The sequence below is a fragment of the Lathamus discolor genome, chromosome 3, assembly GCF_037157495.1.
Source record: "Lathamus discolor isolate bLatDis1 chromosome 3, bLatDis1.hap1, whole genome shotgun sequence".
NCBI lineage: Eukaryota > Metazoa > Chordata > Aves > Psittaciformes > Psittacidae > Lathamus > Lathamus discolor.
Window position 1 is genome coordinate 110,585,933 of NC_088886.1, and position 18,596 is coordinate 110,604,528.

Here is an 18,596-nt window from a genome sequence, read left to right on the forward strand (position 1 = left end):
TACAGGACATTAAATGTCACAATTTTAAAACAATTCCACTGACTTGTAGATCAAAACTATAGAATTACTGAAAGCAAACCATACTGACGTGAAGAGTGTCCTTATTAAAATTGTACATACTACTCCTTTAAACCAATAATTATTATATGACTGAATTGTTGGGAAATATAAACAATATATCATTATTATAAGATTATTATTACTTGAAGTGTCAGTAGAGGAAGTAGCAGTAACAGTCACATCATCCTTCCAGTTATGGTAAGCACCGGATGGCTCAGGTGACAGAATCCTACAGATCCCAGCAGAAGAAGGAATGGGTTTCTCCATAGCTTTATTATTGCCTCTACTGAAATGCTATGGAAAATGCGTGATACTGAAACGCATATGGCCCGCAGTGGTGAAGAAACACGTCCCTTGTCACTTTCCATACTAATGGGAGAACAAGCTACTAGAGTCACAAAACCAGAGTTTAGGATACACACTGCCCGACAGAAGGAAGAGATTCTACATAAAGTCTTCATTTTACAATCTCTTTTGTTCAGCTGAGCCCCTGCTATATTATCTGGAAGGTATTGTCAAAGCATGCAATTTTAACAGTTTCCTTTCTCCACTGCAGGGAACAAGTATTTACCAAGGAGCTGATGAGGCCCTTAAGCCAAAAAAACAAACAAACAAGAAGCTCTTGTTATCAGTACAATAACCCAAACAGTTACTCAGAAAAGGAACATACTTTTAGGGCATGAATTAGGGCTATTTGAAGCTATTTGCCTCATGCGATTTCCATGGCAGCTCAGTGCCACCAGCCGTGAAATAACTGCAGTCTTCCCAAATCCCACATTTCCAGTAATGACTGCTCCCCTGATCTCTGATGGATCAGTATTCTTCAGTTTTTCTTCAATTGCTTGAAACAGCCATTCTCTTCCAACAAATACTGAATCTGTAGTTATGCTTGGCACTTCAAACAACAGTGGCTTCAGCAAAATGTCTTGAGGCTTATAGGGGATGAAAAGAGCTGAGAAGAGATGACAGGGAGAAAAGTTACTTAGAAGAAACTTGACATGCACTAAAACAGCACTGTTTCAGAAGGTAACTTCATTCAGTGACCTCATTAATAGTGTTCATACTCAGAAGACTTAGAGCTTTCATCATGAAAACCTTACAGACCGATTTGCTCAGCCCAGGTCACCTCCATTATTCCTAGGTGAATTAAATTCTAGAGAAAGGAAGCTACAAATATAAATCTGAGGAGTTTTTTTACAACTGAAGCGAGTTAGTAAGTCACAGAATCCACAAGTTTTCTTAAAAATGGATTAACAATTCTATAAATGGGGAAGCACCAAACATTGCTCAGTTAGATTGAGCTACACTGCTGAGCATCTCCGTGTCAGGTCTTCAGATCTGTAGACATTTACAGAGAAACAGAAAAAGGTACAGAGAATAAATATTTTTTTGCTGTTTTAACCCTGTATTTTTAAAGTAACATGGAAAAAAAAAGTATTACTACTCTGTAGTTCTGTACTTTTGAAGCCACAAGAACAGAAATTATACAGCACAGCTGAAAGTGTAGTCATGTTTGGTTACTTTAATCTATACATTTGGCAAACAGAAAACCTATAGTTTGGAACAATTTGGCTTTGGTTGCATAAAACACATTAAAATTTACAGAAATAATACTGTGCACTAATATAATGCTCTCAAGAGCATTCATTAACCAAATCTAATGTTACACAAATGCTGTTTCAGCATTAATCTACAAGTATGAAAAAACAAATTAAAGAGGACAGCACAGCAACTAGATATGATCAGTTTTACTAGGAATTTGCTTAAATTGTTCTGTTTTATTGGTTGTGACAGAGGAACTCGCCTCCTTGACCAAATCTGTGGTAGTCTGGTCGAGGCACTCTGGGATTTTGTTTTCTCAGGTGCAACACCTTAAATTTGCCCTTGCTGAACTTCATAAGGTTCTTGTTAGCTCACTGTTCCAGCTTGTCCAGGTCTTTCTACAGCGTGGCTCTCCCTTCTAAATGTCCACTTTCCCACGCAGTTTGGTATCACTGGCAAACTTCATAAGGGTACACTTAATCCCATCTTCCAGATTACTTACGAAGAGCACCGGGCCCAGTATTGATCCCTGGAGGACCCACTGGTGACAGGTCCCCAGCTGGAAAAGGGGCTGTTCACCACCACATCAGGGTGCAGCCAGTCAGCCAGTTCCCTCCCCCCCCCCCCCCAGAGACCATATGTCAGGACTGTAATACATCAGTTTCTCTAGGAGGGGGTTGTGGGAAACCATTTCAAAAGCCCTGGGAGAAACCTAGGTAGACAATGTCCACCATTTGCCCCACGTCAACCAGGCAAGTTGCTTTGTTACAAAAGACAATCAAGTTTGTCAAGCCCGATTTGCCCTTGGTGAATCCGTGCTGACTTTTCCCAGTCGTGTGCTTCATTTGATTTATGCTAGCTCCCAGGCAGATTCATTCTATAACTTTCCCGGGGACTGAAGTAAGACTATTGGGCCTACAATTTTCTGGATCCTCCTTTAAGCTCTTGTAGGCATGGGTACCGTTAGCCTTCTTCCAGTCTTCTGGGATGTCCCCTGATCTCCATGACTTCTCAGAGATAAGTATGTGTTAATCATAAATAAGTCTAATGGTATTAGATCAGCTGTGTTTTTTCTAAAACAGAATTCTGATGACAGCCTCCTGAAGCTTTTAAATTCAGCACAGTATTTCTTAAGTCACATGATTAAACATAGCAGTGAAGAAAATACTCAGTAGTTCCTGAATTAGTATTACACAGTTTCAATCTGGAGATGCCCATGATCAGCACTACACTGCCCATGCACACTTGGATAAACAATATACTAATTCCTTATTAAAAGCCATCCATTTCATTTTTAACCTCAACAGTATGCAGGGAAAAATATAAGCTAGCATTTTATTTTCAGACATACTGAATGATCTGTCAGGAGCACTCTAAAATAACACTTCATAGGGCAGGGGAGTTTACAAAGATCACAAAATATCCATGTTACAAAACTACTGAAGAATTGTTATGACTGTGCCAAGACAGATGCAGATGTAAACATGCATACCTTTACTTTCCTGTTGCACTCTCCCGCCAGCAGTGTTGTGCCAAGGTAAACGAATTGAAGTGCGTAAGGGAGTATTTCTTTGTCCGTCCAGATAACTCAGATCTTCCAGTTTGGTTGAACTTGTTGCTAGAATATTAAAGGATTGAAGTTTATTTTTCTGTCAGCATAAGTTACAAAGAGCATTTCTATTAATTACCATTCTTTCCTCAATGCTATACTTACAGATAAGTTTTTCTAGACAACAGCAGTGGTCGACGTCATTTAGAATATTTATAAAATGCTTTTCAATCAAGTTTGCTAAATATTTAGTTGGATTCTTCCCCTTTTAGGTGGCCCTCACATCTGCCTTAACTTCCTCACATAGTAAACAGTTCTCCTGTTAATACAGTTTCCTTTTTTTACCATGAGAACCACCATACCAGTGAGGTCAGAAGTGTTATGAGCATTTTCAGATATTAGCTGCTAGTACACTATCTGTGAGGAAACATTTACATTCTTTTTGTATTAAATGCTATAGAATTCTGGATACCATTTTTTATTTTCTTAATTTCTTAAACCAAAATGATTGCTATACAAAAGAAGAACTGAAAATCCAGAGAATACATTTGCTGAGTTATATCATGGACACATACTTTTTCACCAGAAATGAATATTCATATTAAAAAAGCAGTTTTCAAACTGATGTCAAATCCAAAATCTTCCATCTGTTGGAGGGACAACACAGCAGGGCACAAGCAATTCAGATTTCTGGAGTGCACTGACAACAACTTCCTGACATAAGCCAGCAAGAAGCCAAAAAAGAAAGATGCTCTATCCATGAACAGGTATTTTCTGCTTCCTCCCATGTCATATCCTGGGGCCAGCAAAACTAGTGTCCATCTCCAGTTTTAGACAGACATGCAGATCAAGTATGTGGCAAAATTATGAATCACATGCAAGCAATTCAAATGCTCTAAATGATAATCGGAGCAGAACACATAAGCTTGACATATGCCATAGAACTAGAATATCATCTTCATCACGTTCATGAACTAGCAAGTTTTCTTCAGGAAGAGAATAACAGAACTCCAAAATAGGAAGTGAAACACAGTAAAAGGGGAAAGAGTGACAGCAAGACACAATTCAATGATTCCTAAAACAACACTCCTGCTTCTCTAGCAGGGATTGGAGGTGTGACAACTTCCAATCCCATGTTCATCTAGGAAAAGTTTCTTCAGTCACCCTTATCTGCAAGGGTACTGCAGGTTAATTATTTAATTTCTTGCACATCTACCACAATTATCCAAGTTTTAAAGAGAGAGAATTAGCACCAGCACTCAAAGGCCTGGAAAAAGTAATTTACAGCTTGAAAGCACGTTAGATTTCCCAAAAATCTGTAGCAAACATCTCTGCACTGTCAGAGACTGGAACATCTAAAATCAGGATAGTACATTTCTTCTGACATGGGACAGTCCACACAGAGCATTAACTTTTCAGCACTATAAACCCATAGTTTTTTTAGTCCCATGTGAACCTGGGCATTATTGTATTCATACTGTAGTATGTTGCTGTAAAATAATCCTTCAACCAAAGAATTTTGAAGTAATATTCTATTAACTTTCATGGTATTTTGAAGCCTCAAATTACCTTTATTAAGACTGCAGTGAGTGCTCCACTATCTTTCATAACATTTTATGAAGCATTCTAAAAGTAGGAATGGGGTTTTTTTGTTTGTTTGTATAAGCATTAGATTTTGGCTGTTACTGACAAGTCTTAAGTTCTTGTTAATATTTACAGAGCTGCACATTAGCATCTTTTCCTGTTGCAGTTCTAGTATATTACAATTTGTTAGACTGCTCTGGGATAAACACATTATATACTTCCTTCCTCTAAATAGATTTCAAGTCAGAAGTGCTTTTTCAGAGATATGCTTATTTCACAACACTTAGAAAAAGCAATAGTAAGGTCACATACATAACTATCAGAACTGAACAGACTCACATTTTCTGAATGAATGTTTCAACTAAAAGTCAAAATTTCATATACTGCTTTAAAAAAATATGTATGTCACTTGTTCAACAGAGATCAATGTATGATTTTGGTCTTGGTCTACATCAGACTTACGGATCTAGCAAATGTGAGTGCACACAAGAGAGAACAACCACCTTAAGGATTAGCTGACATTAGATACAGAATAACTGATGGACTCTAAAGTATTGCAAAAGTCCTAACCAATACCTACTAAAAAGCACTATAAAAGCCCTCTGAACCACAATTACAACAACTTAGGTAATGCTCATCTAGCCAGTTTAGGACATGCTTTTTTCATTTGTTCCTATACAAATACTTTTATACTAACAACAGAAAGATTCAACAGAAATGTCCTATCATTAAAAACATAATTTATTCTACCTCAGGACTTTACCTGCAACAGAGTTTGGACGAGGCATTATTAAAGAGCCAGTATTTTGAGCATAAGGAATGGGACCCTCTCCTGTTGGTACTTCCTTTGGCAAATTCTCAGCAGATCCAACTGCTTCCTCTTCTGCAACTGGTGAACAATTATCTGTTCTTCGATCATGACTAATCCCTTGATGTTTTCCAGCTCTGAAACTCCCATCCTTGCTCCATTCCAAACTGGATCCACTACGATCATCATTTTCTGATGAACTTGTTATAGTTGCTGAAAGAGGAGAAAAAAAACCCAAACCCAACTAAAGAACACATCAGAGGAAAATAGTACACTCATGCTAATTTTCATACTCAAATAGCGTTTGGGGCCAGTAGATATTCAAGTATTTCTTCACTAGGTATTTTGTTAATTTTAAGGAGTATTATTTATCTAGAAGAGCCAAGTAACACAGCTTCTCTGATTGGGAAAAACACCTGAGAAAGGAAGCAAAAAGAAAATTGTTCTGAAGAATCCAGGTGCATCGTTAAGTTTATGTAATTTGTGATGGGAGGAATAAACACAACAAAACCAACACCAAAACAGTTATGACTTTATACAAACAATCTATTACTTCCCCAAAACGTGTCAACTTCGTTTAAAAATTCAAATTTTGTAACAGATCTTGCAAACTTTCAAACCATTCTGCAATCATGGGGACAACAAAAGCCTACTAAGAAGTAAGAATAGCATCTAGAGCAAGAGCAGAATTTAAATGCACCTTTTTGATAATTCACATTTTTAAAGACTAATATTTTACAAAAATAATTCAAAATTCAACACTTTGAAAAAACTTGCACAGTTCTTCCAAAGCTGGGAGGCTTTCCACAAGCCTTCTTGTGATCAAATGTCCTGTATGTTTGTGAAACACGTGAGAAAACTTCACCGCTGTTCAGAGACCCAGCTCACCTCACATAGATAGCGTAGCTACATTAGGATGGCAATCTCTCTGCACTCACATACCTGGCAAACTTATCTTAATAGAAAGCTGCCATTAACTGAGCTATGTATTACTCCTTTCTTAAGTACCTAACACATTTCAATGTCAGAAAAAGCACACAAGGCTATATGCATGTTTGACCAGGCCCTGTAGAATATATGAACAAGATTTCAGATTCTATTAAACATACTGATTTGGGCTTTTAAAGCATTTCAGTGTACTGCAGTATGAAGTAAATGAGAGGCTCAAATAAAAGCTTTTTATTTGTTTGTTTCTGATGTCATTATAAATTAATCGGAAAACATTTGCAAATTATTTCTCAATACTGAGGGAAACTTTTTGGCAGTAAGATGTGGGGGTTTTTTGGTATGAAAATTTCAGATGTTGTGAAATAAGTAACACAGAGCTAGACAGAGCCTCAGCTTAAAGACATCTGAAAACCACAGAGGTGGTTTTGCATGCTGCGTTACAGAACAGTGGTTTTCCACTGCTCTAGTGATTCAGTAGATGAAAGCTAAAACAACACTAACTGCACTATCTGGAGTGCTCCAAATATTCCAGTTTGGTGGCTGAGGGTTATTAGAGTGCATCTTTAGTGCCTCAAGACTGTAGTTAATCAAGGCCTCCTGCAATAACTGAAGGTGTGAAGAATTTATACTCCTGAAGACCTACTTAAGTAATGTTTGATAAAATTAGGCTAATGTGCCTGCATAAGAACACTGCAAATATATACTGGGTTTTGTACATCTAATAGTGAAATTATTGTTTCATTTAAAATGTTTTCAACATTTCTGTTAAACTTTCACAAAATACCTGAACAACAAATATTTATTACAGGTTAAGCCAACACTCAATGCTTTTTGAACACTTGAATGCAGCAGAGGAAAATACAAAACAGAATGAAAGAACATCAGGATTATAAAAACAAAAAACCCAAACAACCAACCCCAATGCCAGTTCGAATATCATCTACATGAACTGTGGGTCCTCCAAAGGCTAAAATTTTAAATGTTAAAAGCATGGATGTGGTGATTCTACATTCAACTGACCAAACCATTAAGTACAATATTCCACCATACTGGACTGCTAACAAAATGCAAATGCAGACTGCTCCTTAAAACTCTGGGTTGTCACATCAGAATAAGCACCAACTGCTCCTCCACATCAACTGCACTGCAACTTCAGCCCTGCAGGATGAGGAATTACTCACACAACTTTTCATTCTTCCAGCTTAGGCTCACATTCATAAGAATTTAAGATCTGATGCTTAAATTCAAGAGCTCATATTCTAAGAAATACCAATAATACGACGTACATTTTACAGGCAACAGAATAAAATAGCTTTGAGACATCCCATTAACCTTTGCACACAGGTCAGACTGTACTTCCATATGACAAATTTATTTCATTTTTATGATGGTGTCAAAAAAAACTGTCTTCTCCTGAGGCATGAAATATTTAAAACTATGATTCCTCCTGGAGTGAAACGTAGCATGAAGAAACCTCGCTGCTCAAGACGTCCATACTGAACAGTGGCTAGTATCAGTGGCTACCTATAGTGGGTACTGGGTACATTTTGGCCAGTAGCCCAGTTTTTTCTCCTACTTAGCCCATTGCTGAAGATTAAAACCTGCCTCCACTACTATTATGTCAAACTCAATAGAAGCAAGGAAGAATGTAACTACAGCCTTAAAAATTTAGAAAACTAAAGGAAACCTGAACCATAAGTAAAAAGAGGGAAAGGCAGAAAAGACGGATCTCCTATCAGAGTCTGCTGGCCCAGAAAACATAGTGGGAGTAGAAACACAATGGAAGCCCACAAAAGCAGCACAAAAGCACAAGCTATTTTCATGGTTGGATGAACTCTGTCAAAGACATTAGAAAACATATACTTGCTAAAACATAACTTAAAATGCACACTTACTACCAATAACAAATTTCAATGCACAGAAATGTTTGTATTTAAAAAAACAAAAGCACTTGTCAGAGAGATGCATCAGCCTACAAGGATGCTGGAGAGGGTCTCTTCGTTAGGGACTGTAATGACAGGACAAGGGGTAATGGGTTAAAACTTAAACAGGCGAAGTTTAGATTGCACATAAGGAGGAAGTTCTTTACTGTAAGGGTGGTGAGGCACTGGAATGCGTTGCTCAGGGAAGTTGTGAATGCTCCATCCCTGGCGGTGTTCAAGGCCAGGTTGGACAGAGCCTTGGGTGGGATGGTTTAGTGTGAGATGTCCCTGCCCATGGCAGGGGGGTTGGAACTAGATGATCTTAAGGTCCTTTTCAACATTAACTATTCTATGATTCTATGATCTTATTTCTCTCCTTGGTTTCTTGAAGTTACAGATGGAAGCGGTGCTGCCATGGCTTGCCAATGGCCAGGACATGTTCAAATTCTCCCTTAATTTGAGACATAAGTGACAGCCCTGCAGAGCTGTGGCAGATTATTTTAATACTGTCCCATGATCATAAATCATATGTACTTGACTGAAGGACTGATACAGGTGTTGGCCTCCCCACCCTCCTATATTCTCTAGGTTTCCCTCCACTGCTCTCACACTAACACACTTAACAAGTCCACCATCCTCTCCTTTCCCTGTATAATAAAGGACTTATTTTCTTCTTTGTCCTATTTTTTAAACCCCTTCCTTTTAATTAGCTCAATAATCAAATTTTATCACTGGGTTCAAATTCACTTTCTTAAAAATACTAGTATTTAAAAAGTTATACAATGTTATACAAATGTTATACTAGTATATTACAATATATATAGTATATGTTAAATGTTATAGTATATATACAATGTTATACTAGCATACAAAGTTATACAGCTGCCATACCAAGTACTATTTTAAACACATAAAAAGCTAGTTCTGACCTCATTTAGAATACGGATATATTCAGACTATTTCAAGCTTGCAAATCATGGGTAGTAGGTTCATATCAGTATCTGTACTTTCCACTTGAGAGAAGCTCTCACTCAAGAACAGGTTTTAAAGAAGATTAAAGAACACAGCTCCAGCCTATTAACCGTCCTTTCCATAAGGAAAGAAGGAACCTACTCCAGTGCAAAACCAGCAGCTGCTCGGATGTTTAGTCTTGAATGAACTTGGATGAGTCTTATTATTGATAATGTGCATTTATTTATGCCAAGACTTCATAAAATATCTGCATACGAAACGCATCTTCTGTGACATTAAGCTGCACATACAAAGCATGCATGTATCCCTCCCCTGGGCTGCAGCACCTCCCAGAGGAGCTCAGTAAGGCTGAAAATATGTAATTAACAGAGAAACAGGATCCCTTTTTCTCCTTCTGTATTATACACCAGAGAACCAATTTACTGTATTAATAATGCCACACTGACGTTCCTCTCACTGATATAAACAAAAATTGCATACAGAACAGGAGACAGTCCTTAAAACTTGAGATTTTTTTGCAAAATCAATGAAGTTTTTCACTGCAGCACCACTTTAAACAAATGAACAATCACATTGGTCTCGATCTCCAAACAGCTACGTATTCCAAACCAACATGACATCCCTTTTTATAAAAAGGCAACACTCAGCACCTGGAGAAGCCTTAAAAGTCCCAAATTTAAGAAACATACCTAAGCGGAAATGCCTAATAGCCAGTCTACACATCACTTCCAGAACTAGTAAAAGCTTAAAATAGGTGCATTTATAAAGATAGAAGTATCTTTGTAATCATAGCCTATCTGGGAAGCCTGTTTTTTTTTTAATGGCACAACTCTCTCAGACCAGTTTGTCACTTGGAGAACTGATTTAAATTACTCTATTAAAAAAGCAGAACCCCTATAAAATATTTTAAACAAGAAAATAAGGTATATTGACAGGTATTTTTTGCAACCAGAGCTATTACTGTTTCTTCTAGTCATGTATCACTCTATTTTTATACCAATATACTCACTTGTACAATCATGCGAGTTTGTTTTATACCTGCATCAGTGCAAGGAAAACGTGAAACCTTAAATTCTGAGAAAACCTACAACTAAGGTATATATATAAATGTAATACAATGAGTCTTTTCGCCCATGAAGAATACCTCTTTCAGGATAGCTGCTCAGTAAAAACAATGTTATGTCATAGCTTATAACTACCAATTCATTTTATAATAAAATGCAAGAACATCTACAAAGTCAGAGTAAAGTGTTATCAACTGTGTTATGAAAACATGTATTATCACTACTTAGCAAGTACCACACCAATGATCATCATGGTAGTATTCACAATGACAAGCAGAAACTACTTTCACTTGGAATTCCTCCTACAAACAAGTTGTAAATAAAAACGTACGAAGTTCACAAAGACAATGACATTTCTCAAGTTACTTTGTTAAAACCAGGCATCTGAGATTTAGAATTGCTTCCCTTTTTCAGCCTCTCTAAATTTAGTCCACCTTTAGTCCAGAACTAAGTAAAACAGAAAGCTCACTTCTGTATATTGAGAAAGCATCTGGTTAGGGGCATTCTGTGCTTTCGTTGGTAAGCTTAACAGCTGTTTTAAAAGGGATCAACTGGCTAAGGAGTCAGCACTAAAGAAAAAATTTAATAAAAATTAAAATAAATGTTACCAAACCAATAAAGAAACTTTCCTACAACAGTTTATAACAACATGAAAAATATGCTTTTCACACCTCAGTCTGAACTTTCAGAAACTAATAATAAAGCAGCCACCTGGATGCCTGAAGGTACAGGCAGACAGCAATACAAAGTCCCACCAGGGCAGGGAGCAGTAATAGAGAAGATGGCACAAACGAGGCAGCAAAGAATTTAGCTCTTTCCTTTAGCACCAAACAGACTTACTGAAATATTCAGTGAGTTGGTAAAAGGAGCTATGTAACAGCTGGTCTGTGATGGCAGCTGCCTCTCTAAAAATAACAGTCCCTGTAAGAGATGCATGTATAGCCCTGGTTCAGCCTTCTATTTTGCAGAGGACCACACAATTTCACCTCTTCCATGATGCCCCATTTTAGCTTAATTTTCATGCCCATTACTCAAAAGTCTGCACTGAGTTTAAACAGCTTGATTTAGGTTATTTTCATAAGAAGTAACATCGATTATTTTTTCCTCAGCTGGAAATGAAACCAGCTTCAAGCTATGCTGGGCTTCACCATTACAAAATGCATTATAGAGACATACATAATGGAAAAATGAGGAAAGCAGAAGAAAATAAAAAATGGAGAGAAACAGAGGAATTATTTTAAAGGAAAACATGGAGAAATTGGAACTGCACCAGGAAAACAAAAGAAGACAAATGCACACCTAACAACAGCAACAGTTACAAAGAATATTATTTCAGTCTTTCAAGTAACTGAGGATTTGAAAAAGGATCCATGGACAGTATAAAAATTATCACAATGACAGGAAGCAGCTGTTCAGATTTGTACTATTAAGATTAATTTGTATGAATCGCTTTACTAGTTAAGATCCTTACCTATAATTCCACTGTCTTTGCTCTCCAGGGTGGAGCTTGGGCTGCTAATGGTTCCACAGGGACTACTACCCTTGTTAGTGGCTGTTTTACCAACACAGCTATTGAGAGTGGAGCAGGGACTATCAGTGCTAGGTGATGTAGTGCTGCTTGTGAGGGTGGAACATGGGCTCACTCCTTGACTGGCTACTGTACACTGCAATGTGAAGAGAAACGAACAGTTATTACACAGAAGGTAGTACACTACTATGCGAAAAATCAGAAACATCAAGGTGAAGAACAAAGTAAGAACAAAGCAAAGAGCCCATTTTTCAAGCAAAAACTTCAAGAAGCAGCAGCTTTGTCTTTACTGAGAACCATAATGACAGCGTTTTCAGCTTAATCTTAAAAAGTGACCTCTGAAGAAAAAAAAAGGAATTTTACAGTTCAGTGAGTTCAGTTGCAGTGAGGCAGATTTCTTCTCTATTAAACATCTTCCTGGATACCCTTCTCCTCCACCCCCAGTATTTATTTATTTAACTTTGGGTTAAAAACATCAGAACTGGAGTCATATTCACTGAAACCCATGCACTATGATTTATGAGGCCTGGGACTAAAAGTGGAGAGAGGCAGGGGAAGAAGGAAAGGTTGGTAGTTACTCCGCTGCTTTGGTTAGCAGATGAGTTTCTTATGGATAGTAGCTGCTTTCTTCTCCCCAAGTCCTCTGCCCCCAAATGGCAGACTGTCAAATGGAAATGAACTTCTCAGGAAAAAACACACTACCCCAAAAGCATGCTCCTATTTTAACAAACCCCTGACATTTTTCATTCTCATAAATCATTGAGAACAGAAGGTAAAAAAGAAAATGTTCCTCCTAAATACTAAAGGCAGAGAGAACCCTGAAGCTATTCACATTCATAGTAGATTAGGTTTAACGTCCAGAAATTATGAGAAGCCTATTCTTTCTTTTTTTTTATTTATGAATGCAAAATCAACTCACAGTTTCAAAACAATCAGACACACTCATTATAATTAATTTACAATTCTGCTACCATATGCCTATTAAAATGGATTGTGTTTTGTTATCAAGTAACTGCAACCAGCAAACAGAGGAATTAACATTAGTCCTCTCAGAAACAGGATGAACATTAAATATATTATTTTCCATTATCCTACCATGACTTCATTTTTCTCTTCTATATGAGCAGATGTTGGGATCCCTTCTCCCAGTAAAAAACCCAATCTTGTCATCAATTCTTGTGCTGCAGGAGAACAGCTCGAGTCCTTATCAGGCTTTGCTTTGGAATGGGGAGAAAAAAAATGGTGAAAATTAGAGTCTAATTTGGAAATTTAGAAACTGTTACAAGAGATAGAAAAAGTACAATCAAATGTAAACATCAGTTCTTCTGTCTGTGCTATTTCTAACAGAGAAGCTAATGCCATTTAAGCTTTTTGACAATCAGACTTTATATTGTTGGTAGGTCTTGGATCTTCTGCATATCTGCACAAATCTAGGGGAGAAAAAAACCCCACCCTGCCAGTCAAACCAGAAGCAGGTTCAGTGCAACCGGTTTGTGTTGGCAACTGCCAACAAACACAGCCCATCATGATTTGCTTAGGGAAAACACCTATTGCTAATATAATCTGGCAAGCTAGCATCTACCATTTTCCTTCTTTGATGCCAACAGTTTGGCATTATCTATCGACCCATAATCACCTTCCCTAGCAGAAACATCTGTATAGCATTTATTTTGTCCACTAAAATATGTAGGCCTGTCCCATCCTCAGTCAATTAATTAAGGAGCATCATCTAGCCACTCAGAAAAACTGCAGGAATCCTCAGCTATAGCAATGCTGGTTGCAGTAGCTGCTGCCTGACCCTGAAAACACGGAAAACCACAGGAGCCTATGCTGCTGCTTCCCAACCAACGCTTCTGGGCACGACACTCCTGAATGTCAGCACCTTGGAAGCAGAAGCAGCAGGAACATCCGAACAGTTTTATTAGTTCAAAATTTGGAGGCTTCATGCAACACAAAGTTCCAATGGATAAGGAAGAATGAAGAATAATGTAGAAGGAGAGAGAGATGTCAGTGTAGGAATTTGCTGAAGAAGTTTAAAAGGCCCACAAAGCCTCTTAGCTGCGCTACCTTCTACACTATACACAAGCAGAGCCAGGGGAAGGAAAAGGAAATAATAATCAAAACAGGCTGAACACTGCCCCTTTTACTTTGGTCTTTCTTTTATGGCTTGACGAAGCCAAATGAATGTCACGACCATGTTTACTTTTCATGAAGAGCACGTGGCATCTAACCACATTACACCCAACTGACATTCAGTGGCATTTGCAATAAAAAGCACATTTTTCCCCAAGCTGCAGACTGTAAGAAAAACATAGAAAGCAATGATCTTAAGTGAACAGCTTGACCAGTAAGCATTACTTCAACAATTTTTCTCAACAATTACTTCAACAATATTTCAGTATTATGAGTGACATAAACCCCATGGTTGGCAAATACGCATCATTTACTAGTTGGTCATCCATCTTCATTTTGCTCCAGCTCAATGCCTACTTGAATGTTCATATTTCTTAATACTGTGGACAGCTTAAGGTTTTACTCTGGATGATGGAATTACTTGATTCTCTCTTAATCCCCAAAGGAGGTAATTTATGAAATTATGTCTTTTTTGAAAGCAGATAGCAAAAGGGGTTTTATCTCAGAATAATTTGCGAATTTACAGGTCTTAGAATATTTGAAAACAGATTTGAAAAACACATTTTCTCCATAAAACTGTCATTTCAGGGATTACAGTTAATCTTACAATCCTGGAAATCACAGAGTTCACAAAATCAACATCTTCATTCTCCTGTAAAAGTTACAAAACACTATTATTGCTATATTAAAATAAACTTTGACAAGTCTGAGTAACTGTCAGGCATAGTACTGAATTCAGTTCAGGAGCAGAGATATAAGCCAAGAGTTTGAGGTGTTCAACCCAGCAACCACTGTTTAATCCTTAATGCTAGAGACCTTCCTCAGTCTCACTGTATAGGAGTACAGTGCTGTGAACAGGAGGATCATGGGGGACATGGTCTCCCAGCTGGACATAAAGCTTTAATGCCAGGACCAAGCCAGCTGTGAAGATGGAGGCACAAGAGGGACCAGAGAAACTATAACATACCAGAAGATGACACACAGAAGATGATGGTGAAAACAACTACAATGAGTTCTATTTTCACTAGTACAGAACAAAAATAAGGGGCTTTTAAAGAAGAAAAACATTGGGGTTTCGAACTGTAGTTTCTATTAAAATTGAAGCAAAATGAAAACAATTTTTCAGCCGGAACCTTGCCAGTTATATGCAATGAGTTCAACAAGGTCAGTTAAACTGAAAAATTAATCTAAAAATACAAAGTATACAAAACCTGTGTTACAGTGCATATAGTCATATACCAGCAAACAGGTCACTTGACAGTGAATGTCACGGTCAAAACAAAAGTCACACTCTGCTGCCCTAGTCAAACTTAACGAACATATCAATTCATTCTGGGGAGGTAGCTTTTCCCTGTAAGAGCCAACACAGGAGGCTACTGTTCCTGCCTTCTTGTTTAGCAAGCTTTTACAAAATTTCTGAAATGAAGCATTGTACCCCGTGCAGAGCTACACACCTGGGCTCAATTTACATTAAAATCAAGTTCAGAAAACTTCTAGTATGCACATGCAGCAGTCAACAACACTCGGACATCATTTTGCCTGCAGAACACACACAGGTCCAAGCACTTGAGACAGTTCCACAGATTACGTAAGTATAATGGCAAGTATTCCTTACCACAGCATGTTAAAATCTACAAAGCATCTACAAAGCAAATAGTCTTATTTCCTTACTATGCGGGCCCCTTTGTATCACTGTCTGAAATGAACAGCTGCTCTCCCAAGTAAAGTATCGCTGAGCTGCATCTTACCATTTTGGCTGGGTTCTCCTTGCTCCAATCCTTTCCTCAGTGGTAAAGCTGCCTCACCTGGCACTCTAGGACTTTCCACATACTTGGGCTTCCTGATCGGACCTGCAATGGGAATGAGCTGAGTGTAACTAATTTTTTCCAGATGGACCACAAGTTTCAGAGGTACACTGTTTATCCTCTGCAAAATAAGTAGAGGAATTACTTTTTACATACGCAGCTGCTACTGTAAAGATGAGGAAGCTGCTGCACTTCCACTCTTGGAAGAAAAACACTCTTCAGCCTTTTTGGAATGTGAATCCTGCTGGAAAACAAACCCTATCTGCTTGCCTGAAAAAAACTCCTGTATATATGAACTGAGTGACTTTTTCAAGTTCAAACTCAGACAACTTTCAGTGGGCATCCTCAGATCAGAGCTTTAGAGGAAAATAATTTTATTATCAGCATCTTTGAAGCCAAGAAAGAAAGACTACCACTAGGCAGCTTGCAACAAGAAGACACAAATTAAAACCAAAAATGCTTTATATTACAGTGTACTTCCTCCAGATACTGACACATGCCCTGATCATTAGTAATGGTGAAGATGAGTTCAAAAAAACAAAAGAAAACATCGGTGGCTACTAATGGTTTCTGGTTTCATTAAACAGCCATTTAATGTTGACATAGATACTAAGTTCAAACATACCACCTTCAGTATTAAGAAGAATTAATCAGATGAATTCACATAGACATACTTCTAAAAAAACTTTGTCTGATTGACTCTTTCCTCTCACTTTCAGCACCATGATTCGGTTTTAGGCTGTTTAGGTCCCTATTATTTTCTAAATACAGTCTAGTACCAACCACAGAAAATAGAAAGTACACAATCTGCATAACAAAAGGGAGAGGTGCTGCCCTCTAAATGTCTACCAGTAAAAGCATGAGGGTACTACTCAATCGACACTTCAAGCTACAAATACAGAGTGAAATTTTGAACTCAAGTCAGCAACAGACAGTACAGGCAGCTACACTGCTTACACTAATGCACGGGATGTCATAAACCTCAAACTCCATTATATATTTACTCATATGCAAGACTTCTGTATCAATAAAAGCATTTGCAACCTAAGAGTTTTGAAAAAGCGTGAACAGGGAAACTTGACAAGCTACACACTAGAAAGCTAAGACATGTAAATGGCATGCGGAATGGAAACATCGTCATAAGTGGTACTTAAAACTCAACCACAAATTTTGTCTTAGATTTTCCTTAACACAATCCCAATTTCTTGCCATGTGTGTAAAAAGCCACTTGAAACTTTCAAAGTTTTAGTGATCTTAAGTTATGACAAGCAATTCCAGTATTTCATCCAGAATCACCTAATTATTAGCTGGAAGTGCCTAGAAACACAGTTGCTGGGCTTAACAAAACATTAAAACAAAGGTATTTCTGTGGATTTCACCATCTATGGCAACACAGTAATTTTTCCCTTCTTTAAGTGCAACCTCTTGTTAAAGAGCTATAATCTTAAGTTCTCTCTGTCACGTAATATCATGGTAAGAGTAGGAAAGTTTCCTCACTTGCAAATATGTCCAACATGCTGCAGCCAAATTATTTTTAAATATGTACATTAGGCCACAGTGACAAAGCACAAGAGAAAACCATGCTACTGGCAGCATTCCACTTCTGCATCTTGCGTGTTTATATATTACTCTTATTATTTTGTTCATCATAATAACAAAATCAGAGACTCAAATGCAAGCATGCAGAACTTGGTGTATTTCATGTGAAACAGAATCACAGAATCATAGAATCATAGTAATTAAGCAGCATTTAAGCACTACAAAAGGAATCTTGGACAGTTAGAAATACCAGCTGTCAGGACAACTGCCCTCTCTGGTGAAGCACTTCCAGATGTTGGAACGCGAGGTTTCCCCACAAAACTTTCATTTCACGCCACCCATTCCAAACTGTCCTTACAGGATCTGGTCTAACCCTAAGGCATCCTGTTACAGTTGTACTTCCTCACATAATCACAGCGCAACTTGATTCCCCCAGCCAGGCTCAGTTTCTTTTACTTTCCTGCTCCTCTCCTCTGAGGAAGCTCTTCTCCCCTTGCTTTCCTACTGTATCCCTCTCTCCCTTTCCCAGAATATCTCACTCTGCAGTTTAAGTTCAGCAGAAAAGACACAAGACCTCATAGCAGGATCTTGGTCTTATCAGAAGCATCTAAATTGTACTAAAAATCTCAAGCGCTAATAATTATCAACACTATGCTATACACACCTTTTTTCCCAGATCCTTCACCTGATCAAATGCATTAGTTTACAAGTTACGTACTTTGTTTATAACCCAGCATTAGAACTACTTTCATAAGTCCTTTTTAAAAGCACTTACCAAAAAGAAAGTTTAAAGCTACAGTGACTTCATCTTTAAAGTCATGCCAGTCCTTGGTTTTCAAAAAGCATTCCTTTTAGACCCTTTATTTAATAAAATTTGATAGACTTGAAAACGAAATAAAATCCTAAGATCTCAGCCACGTGTCTTCCCTGGTCAGACTGGTTAAGTTTGCACTGACATGCTGTTAAGCAACTGAAGCTCAAGAATAAAGATGTGTTTCCAAGCTCCATCTTTCATCAGCAATAAGCCCATACTGAAAGCGGGTGATGAATTCAAGTACTAATTATTTCTTGTATCAATCAGTAACAAACTCCTGACAAGGCTAACTTGTCAGTAGGCTACTACCTCATTACAGCTACCTATA

At 37.8% G+C, this 18,596-nt stretch overlaps 1 protein-coding gene across 6 annotated transcripts in view; it reads right to left on the bottom strand.

The window, feature by feature from the left end:
* Positions 1-18,596, bottom strand: part of TANC1 (tetratricopeptide repeat, ankyrin repeat and coiled-coil containing 1) — an 83,691-nt gene that overhangs the window by 21,679 nt on the left and 43,416 nt on the right. For 4 of the 6 annotated variants that reach the window (XM_065671167.1, XM_065671164.1, XM_065671163.1 and 1 more), the window contains 6 exons: positions 15,859-15,960; positions 13,073-13,194; positions 11,921-12,113; positions 5,499-5,756; positions 3,095-3,220; positions 731-1,012 (listed from right to left, as the gene is read on the bottom strand). In XM_065671167.1, coding sequence (XP_065527239.1) covers positions 731-1,012; positions 3,095-3,220; positions 5,499-5,756; positions 11,921-12,113; positions 13,073-13,194; positions 15,859-15,960 — 1,083 coding nt within the window. The remainder of the gene's footprint in view (positions 1-730; positions 1,013-3,094; positions 3,221-5,498; positions 5,757-11,920; positions 12,114-13,072; positions 13,195-15,858; positions 15,961-18,596) is intronic. The other 2 variants (XM_065671166.1, XM_065671165.1) reach the window with 1 other exon arrangement.